Source organism: Pelobates fuscus, chromosome 3 (genome assembly GCF_036172605.1).
Source record: "Pelobates fuscus isolate aPelFus1 chromosome 3, aPelFus1.pri, whole genome shotgun sequence".
Lineage (NCBI taxonomy): Eukaryota > Metazoa > Chordata > Amphibia > Anura > Pelobatidae > Pelobates > Pelobates fuscus.
The window spans coordinates 408,553,567-408,576,291 of record NC_086319.1 but is presented as its reverse complement, the minus strand read 5'-3'; the positions used below and the strand labels follow the sequence as shown (position 1 = coordinate 408,576,291).

The following is a 22,725-nucleotide window of genomic DNA, read 5'->3' as shown; positions in this document are numbered from 1 at the left end:
AGTATATAATGGAAAGAAGAATCATTGATGCCATCCTCTGATGAAGTGATCGTAGATCACGAAACGCGTTAGGCGTCCTGTTACTCGGTTACCAAGAGTGAGCATACTGGAATGCATCCAGAGCCACAGTGGAATGCACATGGCCGATATCAAGTGTTGTGTCAGCACGAGGAGGTCCGGATGCACTCCCATCCGGCCGGCAAGAGAGTGACACTGACATCTCTGGACCCCCGGTCTGTAAACCAGATATCTATTGCTTGCTCACTTGGAACAATCTTTTATATCAGTCTTTTATATATATATATATATATATATATATATATATATATATATATATATATATATATATCTATATATATATATACATATATATATATCTATATCTATATATATATATATATATATATATATATATATATATATATATATATATATATAGATATAGATATATATATATGTATATATATATATAGATATATATATATATATATATATATGTGTGGATTGTTGACAGTTTTATTTGTACTAATAAATCTTTTAATTGGTACACTGTCTGCTGCACTATATAATAGACATAAGGATTTTAACCCCATGTAGGACAGGAGTAATTTTATTGCAGTCTTGTTTTGACTCATCATATTAAATGTGTATTGGTTCCTCACTTCACACATACCATGACAGACACACACACCATGACAGACACACACACACCATGACACACACCATGACACACACACACCATGACAGACACACACACCATGACAGACACACACACCTTGACAGACACACACACACATACACACACCTTGACAGACACACACACACCTTGACAGACACACACACCATGACAGACACACACACACCATGACAGACACACACCATGACAGACACACACACACATACACACACACCTTGACACACACACACCTTGACAGACACACACACACACCTTGACAGACACACACCTTGACAGACACACACCTTGACATACACACACACCCCATGACACAGACACACACACACACACACACACACATCATGACAGTCAGACACACACTAACACAGACACACACTAACACAGACACACACACACACACACATCATGATAGACAGAGAGACAGACACACACCATGACACAGACACACACACATCATGACAGACAGACACATACCATGACACAGACACACATCATGACAGACAGGCAGACACACACACACACACACACACATCATGACAGATAGACATACACTCATCATAGCACAGACACACACACATCATGACAGTCACACACACACACACACACACACACACATACACACATCATGACATAGAAGCACACATCATGACACAGATACACACACACACACATCATGACAGACAGACAGACTCACACACACCATGACAGACACACACACACACACACACACACACATACACACACAGACATACAAACATCATGACAGACAGACACACACCATGACACAGACACACACACACATACACTCACACTGACACATAATATAGCTACCTGTGGGCGACCGGCCAGGAAGTCATGCATGGCAGACAGATGGGTCAGGTGTGCTGGCTGTTCTGGCTCTGCTCCCCAGCGTGCAGCTTAATGAGACCGGAGCTGGAATATGACGTCATATTCCGGCCCCGTTCTTATTAAGTACCGTGCGAGGGCAGGGAAGCAGAACCAGAACAGCCAGCTCCCCCATGCGGTTGCCAGAAGAGCTCCCAAATGCGGCCGCCAGAAGAACCAGCTGTCTGTCCGGCCCCAGGTGCCAACGGCCCACCGGGATATTTCTCGGTATCCCGGTGGGCCAGTCCGGCCCTGTTAACGAATCCTTGGTGTCTGGATACATACCCAAACTTTGGAAGACTGCACAAGTAGTGCCTATCCATAAAAGTGGTGAAACTACTTTGATTTCTAACTATTGCCCAATATCATTGTTCCCAGTATTGTCAAAAAAATATGTCCATACACAACTATGTGAGTATTATCAACAATCTATCTGACCCATGAACATCGGGTTTTCGCCCTTAATTACTAGACTACAAATCTTAAAAGTTTGCAATGACATCCAAACTGGCATGGAACAAGGAGACCTAACTGGAGCTATTTTCCTTAATTTTGAAAAGGCCTTTGACACAGTATAGCACGACATTCTACTGCACCAACTCAAATACTCAGGTATTGGTGAGTGTCTGCTAACCTGGTTTTGATCATATGTATCGGATCGCTCACAATATGTGTCCATATCTGACAGCAACTCCCTTCCTCTCCCAGTCATGTGTGGTGTTCCCCAAGGTTCCATTTTTGGCCCCCTAATATTCACATTATTTACAAATGATCTGTCTAATGTCTGCAAATCTTCAAATGTACACATGTAAGCAGACGACACAGTAATCTATGCAAATCCAATCTACAGCAGCTTGAGGCTGTGCTCCAAGACCAATTTACAGAGGTAGAAAAATGGATTGCAAAAAACAAACACTAAACACTGATAAAACTGCACCGCAATTATGGAACGACCTCCCGTACACTTTCAAATCTTCCCTAAGCCTAAAGTCCTTTAAGAGATCCCTCTCTACATTAAAAATAAGGTGGAAGAGTCAGCATTAAATAACAGAGATATGAGCAGTGACCCAAAAAAGGGAATCCCTCAAGACCCTTTGTAGAACAAACTAGAGGAGGTGAAGGGGGTAAGGGCTGTGCTAAAGTTAAAACCAGTAGTCTATGACAGTAGAAACCAGATAGACAACATGGATAGACAACAACAAGTAGGCCTATATAAATGGTAAAAAGTCCCACTTAAAACAACAGAAACAAGATAAAAGAAAGTCCGTCCAGGTGATAAAATATGATAAAAAAAAATCATATAAAAGTCTCACTGGTATGACTGGATAGAGTATGGGTACAGTCCTCAGGAGTTGATCCGTCCGGGTTTTAAGTTATCCGTATATGTGAAGACAAAAATAAAAACACGACAAACTGCCGATAGTGAAGTATTGTAAGATCCAAAGGTAAAATAAATAAAATGGAGGTTTTACACTCAAAATTGGAAGAGCTTTGGCCAGCTCTAGGATGAAGGGCGTTTAGCGGTATAATCCCTGCTAAGGGATATACTGCAGGGAGATGTCCGTCAATCCGGCCTGGTAATGCAGTACTCCATGATATATAAAAAAAACAGCAATAGTGCTCTCAGTGTATACGAGATGGGTAAAATAAAATATACTCACAAGTGTAGAGCAGAGGGTACTGCTCTATTAATACAGTGCTGGTGCAATTATCCCCACCTAGGATTTCTTGAGTCATGGTACAGTAAAAAATGCCAGGAAAAGTAAAAGTAAAAAGTGCATATAAAACAGAATAAAATGAAGGACAAGGTCCTGTAAAAAAGGTAACAAAAAACTTTTATTGCTTAAAATACACAATTTAAAACCATTAACGTGTTTCACCTTTAAGGCTTTATCAAGATGATAGCATTATACCTGGCATGAGAACTTATTTATAAGGATATGTAATATTAAAATTGGCGCCAACAATCAGATCAGCCAATGGAAAACAAATATTTAAAACCATATTTAAACCATATATAGAACAGATGCTGCTTATACAGTTTGATAAAGTAATCGAATAGGCACTGTGTGGTATAATTATATGGTATACTAAAATATGTAAAACGAGGCTTATGTAAGAAGATATGAGTAAAAATAAAGTGTCACGTGACCGGCATAATTCGGAGCAGAGCTCCTTGGGAAATGTAGTTTAGCCGGTCAGAGTGAGCATAGGAGAGAGGGCGGCAAGCGGCTCGCTCTCGCCTACAGAAACAAGCCGCTAGCACAAGGGAAGGGGCTACAGGTTCGCTCCCACAGGGGGAGGGGCTACAGGGGAGGTGTATGCAACTCACTGCCAACGGCACAAAAGATTAGTGCCATTGGAGATGAAGATAAGGGCTCAGATTGCTATTGTAATAGGATGTATACATGTCCCTTAGTTAGAATAAAATATATAAGGGAATGTATAGCCCCATAAATATATATACACATGGAAGATTGACTGGAATAAAACATGCAAAGGGATATATAGTCACAAGAGTATATACATACATATGGAAGGTTACTATTTAAACAGGAGGAGAGATAATGTAAATAATAAAAATACATGAGAAGGATACATACATACTGCAGCTTGCTTACTTAAATATTAAAAAGCATATCTTTAATTACATAACAAGGACACATGGGCATTCAAGCAGATAAATTACATTTTTCATATTGCAACTTATAAATTCCTTATTGTTGTAAGTTGTTTTGGTCCTATTTGCGGTAAATTGCGTCAACTTGGATGGTAATGTGGAATCAGTGTATCAGTGTAGTCATAGACTACTGGTTTTAACTTTTAGCGCCGCCCTTACCCCCTTCACCTTCACAATCGCTCTCTACATACCTCAAAACAGAATGCACGTGTCATGGTTGATTATATATTTCCTACCTGTTCTATGTTAAATTTTGTATATATTGTATTATTATTGTTTTTGTATTTTATTGTACCCTGTTGTATCAATGCAATGATTTGTGGACCCAGGACATGCTTGAAAACAAGAGAAATCTTCATGTATCTTTCCTAGTAAAATATTTTATAAATAAATAAATTGCGGTGCTCTGTAGGAAAATGAGGATCCCACCCCTTTATTTTTGTATTGTGATATGCTAATACAATTGTTGATCATTTTCCGCGTTAATTGGATTCATGTTCTTATTATCTAGCATGAAGGCTTTCAACGGCTCTCCATGTTTATGCTTCAATAGACCAGTTGTTAAGGTTCTTGTTTGTTATGTTAACTGTAACTGAACTGTCCATTGATGATATGTATGGATGCCTTTAAAGTACCAAATATACATGCCTTCCTCTGACACTCACATGGCAGGTGGTATTAAAAGCATTACTTTGCAATGCATTAACCTTTTAGAGCAGCATGAAGCTATTAGTGTCAGTCTTTGTACCTCTTCATTCATTATATGGTTTTGTGAGAGATAAAACCTACAATTTTCTCATGTTTAGCTAAATAGTGTCCCTCTCTCCAAATAAGTATAGTAATATTTGTCTTACAGTATAATTTACATCCCCTTTAGCTTTAAATACTGATTTCAGATACTCCTGTTTATTAAAGGGTTTAGATTCATTTTCTTTAGAGCTTCTCTAATGTCATTGTTCCTCAGGCTGTATATTATTGGATTAAGCATTGGAGTCACCACTGTAAAAAACATAGACAGTATTTTGCTTGTCAACAATGATCTTTCATTAGTTGGAACAGTGTAAATGCTCATGAGAGTCCCGTAGTATATGGAAACAACAGTCAAATGGGAGCTGCAGGTAGAGAAGGCTTTCTTTTTCCCACTAATTGATGGAATTTTAGCAACAGTGAGAGCAATATAGACATATGACACAATTACTATTGCAAAAGGTGTAACAATGACAGGGACTGATAGGAATAGAGCTTCTACATGTAATATTAAGGTATCAGAACATGAAAGCTTCAAGAGTGGATCAGTATCACAAAAGAAATTATCAATAATGTTAGGTCCACAAAATACCAGCTGAGTTATTGGCAATTCAATTAATAATGCCATAAAAAAGCCTAACACCCAAGATATAACTATTAATTTAATGCAAAATGCATGGTCCATTATAGAGTTATATTGCAGGGGGTTACAGATGGCCAAATATCGATCATAAGACATCACCGTTAACAAAAAACATTCTAAAGCTTCAAAAGCACCGAAGAAGTAGTTTTGAGTTATACACGCTTTAAGAGATATAATACCTCCTTCATGATTGACGATGGAAAGCATATGAGGTGCAATATTTGTTGTCAACAAAATATCTGATATGGACATTTGAGTAAGAAAGAAATACATTGGAAAATGAAGGTGTCTGAAACATGACACCAACACGATGATGAGGAAATTTCCAGATATTGTCAAACAATAAACAACAAGAATTATAGAAAATAATAAATGTCTGTGAAGGTGATGAAATCCCAATAGATTTATCTCAGTGACCATTGTGTGATTCTCCATGTGTATTGTCTATAGATAAAAAAAAGAATGTTTCATATTATACTTTGACAGCAGTTCTAACAGTGGATCATACCATTGCTTATAATGTATATAAATTGGCATTGCTACAATATATCAGTATACCAGCAATAACCTATTCCCCTAAACAGTGTAAATATTGGCTTGATTTCATCTTGTCTTTCAAAGCAAAACAAACGCTTGTAAAAAAAAAGATCTGTTTACCTTCCCATCTGCTTTAACAATGGTATTCACTAGACTTATTGGGAACTAGGAAAGCTTGGTTCAGTCAAATAATCATCCTACAATTGTGATGTTTTTGGGATATCCAATACTTGTTTATGTGACTATTTAAATAACTGGAGGTTTTTAGTACCATGCCATGCCACGTCAAGGAAAACCTCCTAGGAAAATCCTACACTTAGAATTCACCTTGCTTCTTTCAACTTTAGGTAAAAACCTCTAATTAGTGTTGTCGCGAACCCGCAAATTTTAAAACCAACAGGGACTCTTTCTGGCCACAAAAGTGATGGAAAAGTTGTTTCAAGGGGACTAACACCTGGACTGTGGCATGCCGGAGGGGGATCCATGGCAAAACTCCCATGGAAAATTACACAGTTGATGCAGAGTCTGCTTTTAATCCATAAAGGGCAGAAATCACCTAACATTGACACCTGTCCTCAAAGCCCCTGATACACACTGACACAGAGCAGAATAGAGACTGTTCCCCGTCCTCAGAGACCATGATACACACTGACACAGAGCAGAATAGAGACTGTTACCCCTACATAGGGTCACTTGGCAGATATGGCGGGGTCGTGGGAGGGGGAGGATGACTTTCACCTCTTCCCTGTTAGATTCCCGTTGTGCTGTGACATCACCCTTATACGCTGTGTAAAGCATACTATTTAATTTGATCAGCATGGCCACTTGAGTTTTTATAGTTTTCACGCTGCTTGTAGTTTATATATGGTTCACAAAAATCAAACAAACGATAAAGTAAACATGTAAGGATTCAGAATATTCTTTCAAACCCTTACACATTATGTGTACATATTTTTTGTATTAAGTTTGTGGCTTTAAAGAGGTTCACGTTGTTTCTATGATGTGCATAACATGTTCTTGTAAATGTTTGTTAAATTTGTCCTGGAATTGTAATTTTTCAATCTGAATAAAGATAGTCAAATCCCTGATACACACTGACACAGAGCAGAATAGGGACTGTTCCCCCTACATAGGGTCACTTGGCAGATATGGATTGACACCTATCCTAATGATCCCTGATACACACTGACACAGAGCAGAATAGAGACTGTTCCCCCTACATAGGGTCACTTGGCAGGTATGGATTGACACCTGTCCTCAAAGCCCCTGATACACACTGACACAGAGCAGAATAGAGACTGTTCCCTGTCCACAGAGACCATGATACAAACTGACACAGAGCAGAATAGAGACTGTTCCCCGTCCACAGAGACCATGATACACACTGACACAGAGCAGAATAGAGACTGTTCCCCCTACATAGGGTCACTTGGCAGGTATGGATTGGCACCTGTCCTCAAAGCCCCTGATACACACTGACACAGAGCAGAATAGAGACTGTTCCCTGTCCACAGAGACCATGATACAAACTGACACAGAGCAGAATAGAGACTGTTCCCCGTCCACAGAGACCATGATACACACTGACACAGAGCAGAATAGAGACTGTCCCCCCTACATAGGGTCACTTGGCAGGTATGGATTGACACCTGTCCTCAAAGCCCCTGATACACACTGACACAGAGCAGAATAGAGACTGTTCCCTGTCCACAGAGACCATGATACACACTGACACAGAGCAGAATAGAGACTGTTAACCGTCCACAGAGACCATTATACACACTGACACAGAGCAGAATAGAGACTGTTCCCCGTGCACAGAGACCATGATACACACTGCCACAGAGCAGAATAGGGACTGTTCCCCCTACATAGGGTCACTTGGCAGGTATGGATTGACACCTGTCATCAAAGCCCCTGATACACACTGACACAGAGCAGAATAGAGACTGCTCCCTGTCCACAGAGTCCATGATACACACTGACACAGAGCAGAATAAAGACTGTTCCCCGTCCACAGAGTCCATGATACACACTGACACAGAGCAGAATAGAGACTGTTCCCCGTCCACAGAGACCATGATACACACTGACACAGAGCAGAATAGAGACTGTTCCCCGTCCACAGAGACCATGATACACACTGACACAGAGCAGAATAGGGACTGTTGCCCCTACATAGGGTCACTTGGCAGGTATGGATTGACACCTGTCCTCAAAGCCCCTGATACACACTGACACAGAGCAGAATAGAGACTGTTCCCTGTCCACAGAGACCATGATACACACTGACACAGAGCAGAATAGAGACTGTTCACCGTCCACAGAGACCATGATACACACTGACACAGAGCAGAATAGAGACTGTTCCCCGTCCACAGAGCCCATGATACACACTGACACAGAGCAGAATAGGGACTGTTCCCCCTACATAGGGTCACTTGGCAGGTATGGATTGACACCTGTCCTCAAAGCCCATGATACACACTGGGGGGAGCTACGGTCCTCCCCAACCCCTGCGCGATGGGTGGGGGCCATAAATCACAATGGGGGACCTACTGTCCTCCCCCCCCCTCGGCCCCCACCCCTGCGCGGTGGGTGGGGGCCATAAATCACAATGGGGGGGGCTACTTTCCTCCCCCCCGGCCCCCATCCCTGCGCGGTGGGTGGGGGGCATAAATCACAATGGGACGGACCTACTGATAGGAGTGGAGTATTGTTCATATCAGTTTAATACCTTCCGCGTCTCCTATCAGTGGATGTGTATATGGCAGCCATTTTAGAAACCGCACACCTGGGACCCGAGCAAGGTCACCTCGTTTAAGCTGCTCTGGTTCCTTGATGAGCCAGCTGCCCGTGAGTTAACATGTCCCGTGGAGAAGCACTCTGCCCTGTAAAGCCTCACCACAAAAAAATTAAATAAATAACAGCACTCGGAGTGGTGAGTTTAGTAAATGTTCATATCAGTTTAATACCTTCCGCGTCTCCTATCAGTGGACATGTATATGGCAGCCATTTTAGGAACCGCACACCTGGGACCCGAGCAAGGTCACCTCTTTCAACAGGCGACATGATTTGGCCCTGTAAAACTATCCTGGATATTCTCTACAATTTCTATGGATATGGCATTGATTTATGTAACAGGGAGATGGAAGAAGATGCTTGGTCGGTCCTCTTACTTGAAATTTGGGGCACTGCGCGGGCAAGCTAATGTGCCACCAGATAGGAGTGGTGAGTTTAGTATTGTTCATATCAGTTTAATACCTTCCGCGTCTCCTATCAGTGGACGTGTAAATGGCAGAGATTTTTAATTGTTGAATCACCTCCTGTCAGGATCGGGACAGGGATCCAACACGCAGAGTACAAAGAGTGGAAAGGTACGTATACCGGGCCTTAGAATGGCCGGACTAACGTACCGAGAGTAAAGAATAGTCAGAGGCAAGCCGAGGTCGAGGGAACGAGAAGACAGATAAGCGAGAGACAAGCCGGGTCAAGGGATAACAGAGAAACAGGGTAGTACAACGAGCCGAGTCAAAACCAATGGAGCAAACTAGAATACCAGAGCACTGAGTGACTAGACAAGCTAGAACCACGACAGGGCAATGAGCTGAAGAAAGGAGTAAGCTTAAATACCCTGGCTCTGGATGGAAATCACGCCTCTGACAAGTACCGATTGGATATCGGACACTTGAGTGACAGATTGCTCGTGCTAGCGTCATGACGTCACGTATTGAGCGTCCTGCTAGAAAAGGACGTGGATTCCTCGCGGCCGGTGTTTAAGTGACTGGATGAACCGCGAGGAACGGAGGAAACAGCTCGCCTGGACGGATACACCACCAAGTCTCTACCTCCCTTAGAGGTAGAGGCCTCAGGTACCCTGACAGTACCCCCCCTCTCAGATACGCCCACCGGGCGGAATGAACCGGGGCGAGATGGGAAGCGAAGGTGAAATGCTCTGCGAAGGCGAGAAGCATGGACATCCTCCTGAGGTACCCAACTCCTCTCCTCAGGACCATATCCCCTCCAGTTGACCAGATATTGCAATTTTCCCCTTGAAATTCTGGAGTCAATGATGGAGTTGACCTCGTACTCCTCCCGACCCTCCACCTGAACAGGACGAGGCGAGGGGACCTTAGAGGAGAATTTGTTGCAAATGAGGGGTTTCAACAAGGAGACATGAAAAGAGTTAGGAATGCGTAAGGCAGGTGGCAGAGCAAGGCGATACGCAACCGGATTGATACGAGTGAGAACCCTGTAAGGGCCTATGTAACGAGGAGCAAATTTCATGGACGGAACTTTTAGGCGAATATTCTTAGTACTCAACCATACCCTATCCCCAGGAACAAAAACAGGAGCCGCTCTTCTATGTTTGTCAGCGTGTTTCTTGAACAGCGAGGAACTATGTAATAGAATTTGTCGAGTCTGATCCCATAATTTCTTCAGGTTGGCGACATGATCATCAACCGACGGTATCCCCTGAGAAGAGGAAACCGAAGGAAAAATCGAAGGATGAAAGCCATAGTTCATGAAGAAAGGGCTAGAGCGAGTTGAATCGCAAACAAGGTTATTGTGTGCGAACTCCGCCCAAGGAATCAAACCGACCCAATCGTCCTGGTGTTCGGAAACAAAGCAACGCAGATACTGTTCGATCTTTTGATTAGTACGTTCAGCAGCTCCGTTAGACTGAGGGTGATAGGCAGAGGAAAAGTTCAATTTGATGCCCATTTGAGAACAAAAGGATCTCCAGAAACGTGAGACAAATTGAGAACCTCTATCAGAAACAATCTCTGAAGGGATCCCATGTAGACGAAAAACTTCTCTCGCAAAAATCTCCGCCAATTCAGGAGAAGTCGGAAGTTTAGGTAATGGCACGAAATGGGCCATCTTGGTAAATCTATCCACCACCGTGAGAATAACAGTCTGTCTTTTGGAAGCAGGCAAATCAACGATAAAGTCAATGGACAAACAGGACCAAGGTTTCTCAGGAATGTCCAAGGGGTGTAACAGGCCACATGGGGATGCATGAGATAGTTTAGTCTTGGCACAAGTCTCACAAGCTGCGACGAACTCCTCAATATCCTTACGAAGTGAAGGCCACCAGAAATCCTTGGATATCAGAGAGTACGTCTTGCGAATACCAGGATGACCAGCTATTTTACTTTCATGAAAACATTGTAAGAGCTCCAGTTGAAGTTCAGGAGGAACAAAGTTTCTTCCCTCAGGAGTGTTTCCGGGAGCTAGATGTTGTGACTTCAAGATCTGGTCAAGTAGCGGGGAATGAATTTTGAGACTGGTATTAGCAATAATATTGCATTTGGGTACAATGGAAGACAAAAGTGGTTCAACTGAAGCAGAGGGTTCATATTGGCGAGATAGCGCATCGGCTTTAGAATTCTTTGACCCAGGTCTGTAAGTCAGAACGTAATTGAAATGGGTAAGAAACAACGACCAACGAGCCTGCCTGGAGGACAGACGCTTGGCCTCTCCGATATAGGACAAGTTTTTGTGGTCTGTCAGGATGGTAACAGGATGTAGTGTACCTTCCAATAAATGTCTCCATTCTTTCAAAGCCTTGATAACCGCTAGTAATTCTCTGTCACCAATGTCATACCTGCTTTCAGTACCGGTCAATTTTTTAGAGAAAAATCCACATGGATGTAATGGTTTATCAACACCCAACCTTTGAGATAGAACAGCACCTAAACCAGTCTCTGATGCGTCTACCTCGAGCAAAAATGGCAGAGAAGTGTCAGGGTGAACTAAAATTGGAGCGGAAGCGAAAAGCTCCTTGAGAGTCTTGAACGCAAGGAGAGCTTCAGTAGTCCAATTCTTAGTGTCAGCCCCCTGTTTGGTCATGTTAGTGATGGGTGCAATAATGGAAGAATAGCCCTTAATAAAGCGCCTATAATAATTGGAAAAACCAATAAATCTCTGTATGGCTTTAAGACCTGTGGGTAAAGGCCACTCTAGAATGGATTGGAGCTTATCCGGATCCATCTTAAATCCCTCCCCAGAGATCACATAGCCGAGAAAGGTTACCTGGGTTTGATCAAAGCTACATTTCTCCAACTTGCAGTACAAGCCATGCTGGAGAAGCTTGTGCAAAACCCTCCTGACTTGTTTGTGATGAATCTCAATGTCACTAGAATGAATGAGTATATCATCTAGGTATACAATGACGCACTCTTGCTGAAATTCCCTAAGAACCTCATTAATCAGATCTTGGAATACTGCTGGCGCATTGCATAACCCAAAAGGCATGACAGTATATTCATAGTGGCCATATCGAGTATTGAATGCCGTCATCCACTCATGTCCCTGCTGGATTCTCACCAAGTTATATGCCCCTCTGAGGTCTAACTTGGTGAAAATTGTAGAGCCCTTCAAACGATCGAAGAGTTCGGTGATCAAGGGAATCGGGTAGGCATTTTTAATGGTTATCTTATTCAAGCCTCGATAATCAATACAAGGTCTCAAAGAACCATCTTTCTTTTTAACAAAAAAAAATCCAGCCCCGGCAGGGGAGGAGGACCTCCTGATGAATCCCTTGTCTAAATTTTCGTGAATATATTCCTCTAGGACTGAGTTCTCCTTTATAGATAATGGGTATACATGACCTCTGGGAGGCATGGTACCAGGGAGTAGGTTAATTTTGCAATCAAAGGACCTGTGTGGGGGTAAGGTATCGGCTTTCTTTTTGTCAAATACTGCCTTTAAATCTAGATACTGAGACGGAATTTGTGTCTCTGTAGGATTGTCAGAGGTATTCGATGTATTAGTTAATCCAAGAGGTAAGACCTTCCGCAAGCATTTTTCTTGACAATTCTCTCCCCACGAAACTATCTCCCCTGATTCCCAATTAATAATAGGGTTGTGTCTCCTCAGCCAGGAGTACCCCAGAACTATGGGAATAGACGGAGAAGAAATGAGCATCAAGGATATATCCTCTTTATGCAGGATGCCAACAGTCAAGTTAATCGGTATGGTCTCATGAAAAATAACAGGCTCAAGTAACGGTCTACCATCGATGGCCTCAACAGCCAGAGGTGTCTCTTTTAACTGGGATGGAATAGCATGCTTGGCAGCAAAACCCTGATCTATAAAGCTCTCAGCAGCTCCAGAATCGATTAGTGCCATAGTCTTAACTACTCCCTTCTCCCACTTTAAAGAAACGGGTAACACAAGCCTGAGCTCCTTGTAGTTGTGAATAGAGGACAAAGTAGAAACACCCAAGGCCTGTCCTCTAGAGGAACTTAGGTGCGAGCGTTTCCCGACCGATTGGGACAATTTAGGCGTAAATGACCCCTGACTCCACAATACATACATAAACCCTCCCTTCTCCTGTACTGTCTCTCCCTTTCAGTGAGATGAGTACTGCCTATCTGCATAGGTTCAGGAATACGTAAGTCTTCGAACTCAGAGATTTGAAAGGTAGGCGCTAGTTTAAAGGAGGGTCTACGGGTCCTATCTCGAGTGTTCTGCCTCTCTCTTAAGCGTTCATCAATACGAGATATAAAAGAAATTAAATCCTCCAAATTTTCAGGGAGTTCTCTAGTAGCGACCTCGTCAAGAATTACATCTGATAACCCATTCAGAAACACATCTATATAAGCCTGTTCGTTCCACTTAACTTCTGCCGCCAAGGATCTGAACTCTAGTGCATAATCCACAAGTGTTCGATTGTCCTGTTTAAGGCGCAACATTAATCTAGCTGCATTGACCTTTCTGCCAGGAGGGTCAAAAGTTCTTCTAAACGCAGCTACAAAGGCATTATAATTATAGACGAGTGGATTATCATTCTCCCATAAAGGATTGGCCCATCTCAAAGCTTTTTCAATGAGCAGAGTAATAATAAATCCAACCTTTGCTCTATCTGTAGGATAAGAGCGGGGTTGTAGTTCGAAATGGATGCTAATCTGGTTTAGAAAGCCACGACACTTCTCCGGTGACCCGCCATAACGTACTGGTGGGGTAATACGGGAAGAAGCACCTACAGTGGCTACCTCTAGACCTGAGACTGCAGGAGAGATAGAAGGAGTACGTGTCTCCTCAGGTGGATTACTAGCACGAGACAAAAGTGCCTGTAGTGCCAAAGCCATCTGATCCATCCTATGTTCCATGGCGTCAAACCTGGGATCCGAAGAACCAAGCTGACTGTTTGTACCTGCAGGATCCATTGGCCCTGTCGTAATGTCAGGATCGGGACAGGGATCCAACACGCAGAGTACAAAGAGTGGAAAGGTACGTATACCGGGCCTTAGAATGGCCGGACTAACGTACCGAGAGTAAAGAATAGTCAGAGGCAAGCCGAGGTCGAGGGAACGAGAAGACAGATAAGCGAGAGACAAGCCGGGTCAAGGGATAACAGAGAAACAGGGTAGTACAACGAGCCGAGTCAAAACCAATGGAGCAAACTAGAATACCAGAGCACTGAGTGACTAGACAAGCTAGAACCACGACAGGGCAATGAGCTGAAGAAAGGAGTAAGCTTAAATACCCTGGCTCTGGATGGAAATCACGCCTCTGACAAGTACCGATTGGATATCGGACACTTGAGTGACAGATTGCTCGTGCTAGCGTCATGACGTCACGTATTGAGCGTCCTGCTAGAAAAGGACGTGGATTCCTCGCGGCCGGTGTTTAAGTGACTGGATGAACCGCGAGGAACGGAGGAAACAGCTCGCCTGGACGGATACACCACCAAGTCTCTACCTCCCTTAGAGGTAGAGGCCTCAGGTACCCTGACACCTCCCCTTTTTAGGACAAGTTGGGAAGATGCTTAGACCACTGGTATATTGGTGCCATCTTGGAGGATTTTTTTTTGGTTTGGTTTTTGAAGCCACAGTGCTGCACCAGTGGGCCTAAAAATTAGGCATGTACACATGCCTGAAAAATGTGGTGTTGTAGCAGCCGCTGCTGTAGCAGAGGCCAGAAAAATTGATGTTTGTTTCACAGGCAGAAAGTGCCCTAAAACATGGCGGCTTGAACCCTAGTTGGTAGTCAAGGGGTTTATCGCTCCTCAGAGTGTCGATATCTGCAGTTAAGGCGAGGTAGTCTGCTACCTGTCGGTCGAGTCGCTCTCTGAGGGTGGATCCCGAAGGGCTGTGGCGATGCATAGGACTTAAAAAGGTCCGCATGTCCTCCATCAACAACACGTCTTTAAAGTGTCCTGTCCTTGCCGGCGTGGTCGTGGGAGGAGGAGGAGGATGACTTCCACCTCTCCCCCTGTTAGATTCCCGTTGTGCTGTGACATCACCCTTATACGCTGTGTAAAGCATACTTTTTCATTTATTTAGCAAATGCTGCATCCTTTCCGACTTGTTGTAATTCGGTAACATTTCAGCCACTTTCTGCTTATACCGGGGGTCTAGTAGCGTGGACACCCAGTACAGGTCGTTCTCCTTCAGCCTTTTTATACGAGGGTCCCTCAACAGGCAGGACAGCATGAAAGACCCCATTTGCACAAGGTTGGATGCCGAGCTACTCATTTCCCGTTCCTCCTCCTCACTGATGTCATTGAAGGTATGTTCTTCCCCCCAGCCACGTACAATACCACGGGTACCAGATAGGTGACAACGAGCACCCTGGGATGCCTGTTGTGTTTGGTCTTGCTCCTCCTCCTCCCCCTTAAAAGCTACAATCCTCCTCTGACTCCTCTTCCTCACAATCCTCTTCCAGCGTTGCCGCAGGTCCAGCAAGCGATGCTGATAAGGCTGTTTCTGGTGGTGATGGTGACCACAACTCTTCCTCTTCCTCTTCATGCTCATCTACAGCCTGATCCAGCACTCTTCGCAGGGCACGCTCCAGGAAGAAAACAAATGGTATGATGTCGCTGATGGTGCCTTCGTTGTGACTGACTAGGTTTGTCACCTCCTCAAAAGGACGCATGAGCCTACAGGCATTGCGCATGAGCGTCCAGTAACGTGGCAAAAAAATTCCCAGCTCCCCAGAGGCTGTCCTAGCACCCCGGTCATACAAATATTCATTAACAGCTTTTTCTTGTTGGAGCAGGCGGTCGAACACTAGGAGTGTTGAATTCCAACGTGTAGGGCTGTCGCAAATCAAGCGCCTCACTGGCGTGTTGTTTCGCCGCTGGATATCGGCAAAGTGAGCCATGGCGTGTAGGAACGCCTGAAATGGCCACACACCTTCCTGGCCTGCTTCAGGACGTCCTGTAAGCCTGTGTACTTATGCACAAAGCGTTGTACGATCAGATTACACACATGTGCCATGCACGGCACATGTGTCAACTTGCCCAACTTCAATGCCGCTATCAAATTTTTTCCGTTGTTACACACCACTTTGCCGATATCCAGTTGCTGCGGAGTCAACCACTTTTCCACCTGTGCGTTCAGGGCGGACAGGAGTGCTTGTCCGGTGTGACTCTCTGCTTTCAAGCAAGTCAAACCCAAGACGGCGTGACACTGCCGTATCCGGGATGTGGAATAGTACCTGGGGAGCTGGGGTGGTGCCGTTGATGTGGAGCAAGATGCAGCAGCACAAGAGGACTCAGCCGAGGAGGTTATGGAAGACGATGGAGTAGGAGGAGTAGAGGAGGTGGCAGCAGGACTGCCTGCAAGTCGTGGCGATGTCACCAACTCCTCTGCAATGCCACGCATTCCTTGCTTGTCAGCCGTCAGCAGGTTTACCCAATGCGCAGTGTAGGTGATATACCTGCCCTGACCATGCTTTGCAGACCAGGTATCAGTGGTCAGATGGACCCTTGCCCCAACACTGTGTGCCAGACATGCCATGACTTCCTTTTGCACAATCGAGTACAAGTTGGGGATTGCCTTTTGTGAAAAGAAATTCCGTCCGGGTACCTTCCACTGCGGTGTCCCAATAGCTACAAATTTTTTGAACACCTCAGACTCAACCAGATTGTATGGTAAAAGCTGGCGGGCTAATAGTTCGGACAAGCCAGCTGTCAGACGCTGGGCAAGGGGGTGACTTGGTGACATTGGCTTCTTACGCTCAAACATGTCCTTGACAGACACATGACTGTGGGCAGATGAGCGGGAACTGCTCAAGGCGGGAGAGGGAGTGGCGGATGGTTGAGAGGGGGCAAGAAGGACAGCAGTGGTTGACGTGGCTGAAGATGCTAGACCAGGAGGAGGATGGCGGCTTAGAGTAGGCGTGCTGCTTGTACTCATGTGTTGATCCCATAGGCGTTTGTGATGTGAGATCATGTGCCTACGCAAAGCAGTTGTACCTAGGTGGGTGTTGGACCTCCCACGACTCAGTTTCCTTTGGCACAGGTTGCAAATGGCATCGCTGTTGTCAGAGGCCGACACACAAAAAAAATGCCACACTGCTGAGCTCTGCAATGACGGCATTCTGGTGGTGGACACAGCATGCGTTGATTGGCGTGCTGTCGGGCTGACCCCGGGTGCCAATGCATGCTGTCTGACTGTGCCACTAGCTCCTTGCGATGACCCCCCCTGCTTCCAACTCGTCTCCTCCTCCTCTCTGTCTCCCCATCTGAACTTTCGCCCTGTTCTTCTTCTTGCCGAGCGGGCACCCACGTGACATCCATGGACGCATCGTCATCAAAAACCGCTTCGCTTGTATCTGACAACTCAGAAAAGGAAGCAGCAGCGGGTACAACATCATCATCATCACACCGTACCTCCATGTGTTTAATGCTGCCTGCCTGAGACATATCCCTGTTATCTACATCCTCTAGCAATAATGGTTGCGCATCACTCATTTCTTCAAACGGGTGTGTGAATAACTCCTCTGACATACCAAGTAAAGCGGCTGTGGTGCTAGTTTTGGTGGTGGCAGCAGGCGGGTGAGTGGTATCTTGAGAGGTGCCTGAAGCTAAGCTGGAGGAAGATGGTGCGTCAAGGTTCCGAGCGGAGGCTGTACAAGATTGGGTGTCCTGTGTTAGCCAGTCAACTATGTCCTCAGAACTTTTCAAGTTCAGGGTACTTGGCTTCTGAAAACTGGGCATTATTCTAGGGCAAAAGGGAATCACAGCACCACGACGGCCCCTGCGGGGTGGCCTGCCTCTGCCTGTCATTTTTTGGGGGATTTGTGGTACTATGCGTGCAAGCTACTGTGAGACCAGATATGATTGGCAATGTGAACTGTAACAGTTCTGCAGAGCACACACTGTAGGCCTGACACACCCGCTTGAAGAAAAGTAACTGCTATTCAATCTATAACAGTGAAAAACAAATTTTGGTTTTAAAAGCACGCTATAGAGACACCAGATATGATTGGCAATGTGCACTGGAACAGTTCTGGAGAGCACACGCTGAAGGAAGGACTGACAGAGCCGCTTGAAGGACACTGACTGGCTGCTATTAGCTTACACTGGAAACCTTTTTTCTTTGTAAAAGCACGCTATAGAGACACCAGATATGATTGGCAATGCACACTTGAACAGTTCTGCAGAGCACACACAGTAGGCCTGACACACCCGCTTGAAGACAAGTAACTGCTATTCAATCTATAACAGTGAAAAACAAATTTTGGTTTTAAAAGCACGCTATAGAGACACCAGATATGATTGGCAACTGTCAAAGTACGCTGGGAGGGTTGTGCAGGGCACACGCTGAAGGAAGGCCTGACAGAGCTGCTTGAAGGACACTGACTGGCTGCTATTAGCTTACACTGGAAACCTTTTTTCTTTGTAAAAGCACGCTAAAGAGACACCAGATATGATTGGCAACTGTCAAAGCACGCTGGCAGTGTTGTGCAGGGCACACGCTGAAGGAAGGCCTGACAGAGCCGCTTGAAGGACACTGACTGGCTGCTATTAGCTTACACTGGAAACCTTTTTTCTTTGTAAAAGCACGCTAAAGAGACACCAGATATGATTGGCAACTGTCAAAGCATGCTGGCACAGGTCTGCAGAGCACACGCTGAAGTAGGCCTGACACCCAGACGCTTGCAGACAACTAACTGCTCTTCTATTACAGTGAAAAAAAATTATTTATTTTAAATCTAAAGCTTAAGCTATTGTAAAAACAGATATGAGTGGTGGCACTGGGCAAGAGGGCACAGTATCCACTGTGAACCTCACACAGAAGCTGGCAGGCAGGCAACTGCTCTTCTATTACAGTGGAAACAAAATTTTGGTTTTAAAAGCACGCTATAGAGACACCAGATATGATTGGCAACTGTCAAAGTACGCTGGCAGGGTTGTGCAGGGCACACACTGAAGGAAGGCCTGACAGAGCCGCTTGAAGGACACTGACTGGCTGCTATTAGCTTACACTGGAAACCTTTTTTCTTTGTAAAAGCACGCTAAAGAGACACCAGATATGATTGGCAACTGTCAAAGCACACTGGCCGTGTTGTGCAGGGCACACGCTGAAGGAAGGCCTGACAGAGCCGCTTGAAGGACACTGACTGGCTGCTATTAGCTTACACTGGAAACCTTTTTTCTTTGTAAAAGCACGCTATAGAGACACCAGATATGAGTGGCAACTGTCAAAGTACGCTGGCAGGGTTGTGCAGGGCACACGCTGAAGGAAGGCCTGGCAGAGCCGCTTGAAGGACACTGACTGGCTGCTATTAGCTTACACTGGAAACCTTTTTTCTTTGTAAAAGCACGCTAAAGAGACACCAGATATGATTGGCAACTGTCAAAGCACGCTGGCACAGGTCTGCAGAGCACACGCTGAAGTAGGCCTGACACCCAGATGCTTGCAGACAACTAACTGCTCTTCTATTACAGTGAAAAAAAAATATTTATTTTAAATCTAAAGCTTAAGCTATTGTAAAAACAGATATGAGTGGTGGCACTGGGCAAGTGGGCACAGTATCCAATGTGAACCTCACACAGAAGCTGGCAGGCAGGCAACTGCTCTTCTATTACAGTGAAAAAAAAATATTTCTTTTAAATCTAAACCTTAACCTATTGTAAAAACAGATATGAGTGGTGGCACTGACTGTGCAAATGGGCAAGGCATCCAACCTGACACAGAAGCTGGCAGGCAGGCAACTGCTCTTCTATTACAGTGAAAAAAATTATTTCTTTTAAATCTAAAGCTTAACCTATTGTAAAAACAGATATGAGTGGTGGCACTGACTGTGCAAATGGGCAAGGCATCCAACCTGACACAGAAGCTGGCAGGCAGGCAACTGCTCTTCTATTACAGTGAAAAAAAAATATTTCTTTTATATCTAAAGCTTAACCTATTGTGACCCCAGATATGAGTGGTGGCACTGGGCAAGTGGGCACAGTATCCAATGTGTACCTCACACAGAAGCTGGCAGGCAGGCACCTGCAATTACATTACACAGAAAAAAAAAAGCAGCCTGATGTTCTAGCCCTAAAAAGGGCTTTTTGGGGTGCTGTCCTTACAGCAGAGATCAGATGAGTCCTTCAGGATTGTAGTGGACACTGAATACCCTAGCCTAGCTATCAATTTCCCTATCTAATCAGCAGAAGCTAAACTTTCCCTCCTCTCACTAAGCATGCCGCTTCAGAATGAATCGAAAATGGATGCTGGGAGGAAGGTTGGAGGGTGTGGAAGGGAGGGAGTGCTGCTGATTGGCTGGAATGTGTCTGCTGACCGAGAGGCACAGGGTCAAAGTTTGCCCAATGATGACGAATAGGGGGCAGATCGAACTGCGCATGTGTCCGCCCGCCGCGGCGAACGCGAACACGCTAAGTTCGCCGGAACTGTTCGCCGGCGGACAGTTCGGTACATCACTATTGTTGGGTGATTAGAAGGCTAACATCAAAAGAAATGTGCTAGGAAGCTTATAGACATGGTGAACCTGTAAGGGTTTGGGTCTATTGGTTATTTATAAACTTCCTTAAAGAAATTCATTATGATGGGGAGTGATGGAGTTATAGATTACATGTAGTGAGGTCCAGCGATATCAAGCAGCCTTGACCAAATAATTTACAGGAGATGTGAATTTTATAATAAAAGGATGCTGGAGTTATGATAAGAGTTTTAGAGATGACACAAATAAATTAATGGTAAACAGCAGTCATTATAATAGTAGATCAAAGTCTTGTTGCAAGAGAAAGACAAGTTTTGAAGATGTTTATGAAGATGTGCAATTAAATAGGTGACAAGAAGGAGAGAAGATATGCTGCAGTATATTAAAATCATAAATAACACTTTATGCTACTATGGACCCTGAATAGTGACTTACTCTTCAAATTGCAAGAAAAAGAGGACAATAAGAAATTCAAAGTGAATTTCAAATGGAAGGTGAAAATAGCAGAATTGGAAAAAATCTCTCAGCTATGTTTTCAGTTCAGCTACTGTGGCCTTAAAATTTTAAAAATTCACTTTAAATTCTTACTTTAGTAAATAACCTCACATTTCTATTTCAGCTTTTTTGTCAAAAGTATAACTAAATAATGTCATGATGAATATAATATTAATAATAGAAATATTAATACTAAGTTTATTCACATTATTCATTGAACTTGTATGCTTTAATTTGTCTCCATATGTGTAAATAATGTCCAGTAATAAATACAGCTTCATTTGGGAAAGCAATTATTTTTACATACCTCATTTCCCCATGAAGTCTGCACTATCACAAATCTTCTGAGAATGTCCAAGAGAAAAGCTAAGCCCAGGAAATCAAAATAACTCAATATATAACAATAATCATAATATTAATCATCATAATTACTGTAGATGCTGTCAGGCTGTTAAGCTATCTTCATTGTTGAAGCATTGTAATCATTGTAAGATTATAAAATGAAAAATGATCCTGGCCTTATTAAATACATAAAATGATAATATACATTTACAAATTCCACATTCTATTCGCTATGATGGTTTTATTTTGGTTGAAAATCTGTTTGTGTTTGGTTAAATATATATATATATATATATATTTATATATACATATATTGTTTTTGTTTTGAACAAAATTAAAACTTTTTAGAAATTCATTTCAGATAAAGATATTGACAACTCCATTTTGTTGTTTTTGATGCAGGAGTACAAACAATTTCTAATTGAACCCAAAAATGGAAAGACATCGTAACAAGAATAATTTTATTTTACAATGTGTCATCTCATCATATAGAACTAGCCCAAAAAGTAAGAGGGAATGCATAATTACGACAAATGATGCATAAATGTCACTGTAAGAGCTGCTTACAAACTAGCTTAATATCACTTCACCCATCACAGCATTGTATACTGAATTGTGGCTTACTTTTACCATAAATTGCTATTCATATTTTATATCATATAGTTAAACATAATTCTGTACATAATGCATCATTGGTCTATCAGTCATAAACTTACTTGAATCAGCATCTGAGAGCCAACAATTGGTGACTGATTGGTGAAAGCCATATACTATTTTTCAAACGGAGTTTTTATATAGTCATCTAAATACATAGAGATTACCTTAAGACTCTAATGTGTTATTAACATCAGTCCATAGAGTAAAATACTTACTGTAATACCATTGGGGAAAAAAAATATTTTTCAAAGATATTAACTCTGTCTTCTTTCATAGTTATAGCTGAAAAGAGACTTGCGTCCATCAAGTTCAGCCTTCCTCACATATGTTTATGCTGTTGATCCAAAAGAA

The 22,725-nt window shown here is 43.4% G+C and overlaps 1 protein-coding gene across 1 annotated transcript; it reads right to left on the bottom strand.

Annotated features, from left to right (window-relative positions):
- Window positions 1-5,154: 5,154 nt before the first annotated feature.
- Window positions 5,155-6,468, bottom strand: LOC134602002 (olfactory receptor 1M1-like). The gene is made up of 3 exons (XM_063446505.1): window positions 6,461-6,468; window positions 6,310-6,343; window positions 5,155-6,096 (listed from the first exon to the last, which is right to left on the bottom strand). Exons 1-3 carry the CDS (start codon window positions 6,466-6,468, stop codon window positions 5,155-5,157), a joined length of 984 nt encoding a protein of 327 aa, XP_063302575.1.
- Between the last annotated feature and the right edge of the window lie 16,257 nt (window positions 6,469-22,725).